This window comes from Phalaenopsis equestris, unplaced genomic scaffold, assembly GCF_001263595.1.
Source record: "Phalaenopsis equestris unplaced genomic scaffold, ASM126359v1 Scaffold000468, whole genome shotgun sequence".
NCBI classification, from domain to species: Eukaryota; Viridiplantae; Streptophyta; class Magnoliopsida; order Asparagales; family Orchidaceae; genus Phalaenopsis; species Phalaenopsis equestris.
In genome coordinates, this window is record NW_018164909.1 from 944,956 (window position 1) to 947,485 (window position 2,530).

Sequence of the window (2,530 nt, forward strand, 5' to 3'; positions counted from 1 at the left end):
AGTCAATATATTTTATCTTTTGATATGCTACCAAGTGTTGTTCCTTTTACCCAACTCTTCCCATAAAATGAAAGTGAGTGATATTGTTGCACACATCTTTTAATTAAAGTACCTCAAACTTCTCACTCATCAAACATATATTCCTCTCTACATGCAAAATGATGGTGCATCACCATCATTTTTTAAAATCACAAATCTAACATATATTATTAAAAATGCATTGATTGGATGGATATAATTGACACAAAAAGTAAAGAATTCAGATAAGCTCCAACTTTCCACCTATCTCATCCTTAGAAACAAGAATTATTGGTTCGATGTTGTGAGTATATAAACAATTTAAGCACAATAAATTCCAATGTAGAATTGTAAATAACTATTTTACCAACCAAGATCCAGCCTTTCATTGCCATAAGAGGAGGCTGAGGCTGACTGTGGCTGGCTTGACTCTGCTGTTTTTGCAAATCTACCCTTAATCCTTGGCCTCATTTCAGCATAAGCTTTCCTAGAAGCGTACCTTATTTGCTTCTCATATCTTCTCTTCTTTCTCTTCTCTTTGTACCTGAGAACTTTGGCTTCCCGATCCAAGCTGGGATCAGCTGAGCTCAATCCCATGGCCTCACCTGCAGCTCCTTCTTCCTTCATGCTACTGCTCGAGAAAGGCATCTGTGTGAAAGTAATTAATGATATTAACAATGTTATTAAGGCTCAAATTAACAGGCACAAACACATTAATTTATATTATACTCAAAGAAATAAGTTCTAGTTGCTTAATAAATGATTATGAAGACTTTTGTAAACTTTTAATGATGGAAATTTAAGTTATTTTTAGTGAAATTAAGCACAGAAGAAAGATGAAATAAGAAGTAATCTTCTTCCTATCATAAATGTCAAGTTGCAAAATTCTTGTGAAATGTTAGAGATTATCTGCATTCAATGCATGAAAAAATGGCTAGATAAAGATAAATATTTAAATGTATAATAGTGATATTTACTATAGCTAAGTATTAGCAAGGTATCTATTGCACTGAAATGATATGAAAGAGTACTACTTTGTACTTGAATTAACTGACTAAAGGTTTATTTAATATGTAATCTAACTAATTACCAACCTTTTGTCACATTTCTACCTTTCTAAAACAATTATGATGGGGGCATTTACATACATACCGCCCAATTTCCTTGTATTTACAAATGTAACACCTAAACCTTACCTTTTTCTTACATTTATACCACCCAAATGTTTCATATCACATAAAAAATATTACAATTTTAACTTCTGAAAGGTGAAATACATATTTTCTTGACATAGATAATGTGACATATACGTAAAAATTGAAGTTTAGGTGTCAGTCATGTAAATAAATAGGCATTGAGTGATGTTTATGTAGATCTTCTCATAAATTAATTACTTTCATAAAAAAAAGCACTTAGTAACTTTATATAATTCTTCTCCCCTGATCGACTTCTTCCTTTTCCTATCAAATTCCTCTTCTAAAATAAAGATGAATTGCTTCCGTTAATCACCAAAAGCAATTAAAAACTTTGCCAGAAGTAGCTAACCTAAACCAATTTCATTAATCCTTTTAATTGGCTTTAGGCTGAAGCCATGATTTAGAACATGCATGATGAGGCAAGCCCGCTAACTAATGGACTCGAATAACTCACGATGGTGGAGGCGGGGGGGGGGTGCACTGCTCGGCGGCGGCGGCGGCTGCAGCTGCTTTTGCTCGACTCCTCCTGATCTCCGGCTCACATCAAAAGTGGGTCTGGATCCGCCGCGTAAGTCGTCATCAACCGAGTACTCGAAGGTACTCAACGGCGGCTGCTCGTCTCTTGGCTCGTCGGGCTTCGGTTCGCCGAACAACCAGGCGGCGACGGAGTCGTCATGCCCGAAGAACTGAAACTCGTGGAAGTCGGCTTGCTCGTGGTTCGATTCGAGAAACATGGGGACGGAACGGTTGAGATCGGTTTGGTGGCGGCGGCACCACACGGGGCCGCCGCACACATTGCAGAATTCAGATGACATGGGAGGGAGGAGGGGGTGGTAGGAGGGAAGGGAGGGAGGGTTTGTGTGCTCTGTTATGCCTGTTGGGGAAGGGTAAGAGGAGGCCAATGAGAGGGGAGAAAGAGATATGAGCGATCACTTATTTTGCTCACGTGGCGGATTCCTTGCCACCCCAAATGGGAGTATTTATTATTTAGATTGTTTGAAATGGAGGAAAGTTGGATTTGATATTTTTAAAATAATATTTGAAAAGAAAAGGTATGGAGCATTGTCAATATTTAAGAAGAATTACGTAAATACCCATCAGTTCATATATATTTGGGAAATGAGCATGTAAATTTTTATTTTTGCACTTAACACCTTATTTGTAGGGCTGTCGAACAGCTCCTGTTCGGCTCGTTAAGAAGCCCGTATTCGGCTCGTTCGCTAAGTTAACGAGTCGAACAAGAACTAAAATTTGTTCGTTCGTGTTCGGCTCGTTTTGACTCGAAATACTACTAATCAATTATATATATATATATA

At 37.7% G+C, this 2,530-nt stretch overlaps 2 protein-coding genes across 2 annotated transcripts; both read right to left on the reverse strand.

The window, feature by feature from the left end:
* Nucleotides 1-264: 264 nt before the first annotated feature.
* LOC110027930 (transcription factor GHD7-like) lies at nt 265-1,676 on the reverse strand. Its single transcript, XM_020729584.1, has 2 exons — nt 1,669-1,676; nt 265-666 (listed from the first exon to the last, which is right to left on the reverse strand). The coding sequence occupies exon 2, from the start codon at nt 664-666 to the stop codon at nt 382-384; it is 285 nt and encodes a 94-aa protein (XP_020585243.1). The 5' UTR covers nt 1,669-1,676; the 3' UTR covers nt 265-381.
* Nucleotides 1,677-1,698: 22 nt separating this feature from the next.
* Nucleotides 1,699-2,085, reverse strand: LOC110027931 (the record flags this gene model as incomplete). Its single annotated transcript, XM_020729585.1, is given in 1 exon segment — nt 1,699-2,085. A coding segment is annotated over 1 exon segment (331 nt), but the record flags the coding sequence as incomplete, so codon positions are not given.
* Nucleotides 2,086-2,530: the final 445 nt, after the last annotated feature.

Coding starts and splice junctions, on each gene's coding strand:
- LOC110027930 (XM_020729584.1), bottom strand. CDS start 666: ATGCCTTTCTCGAGCAGTAGCATGAAGGAAGAAGGAGCTGCAGGTGAG.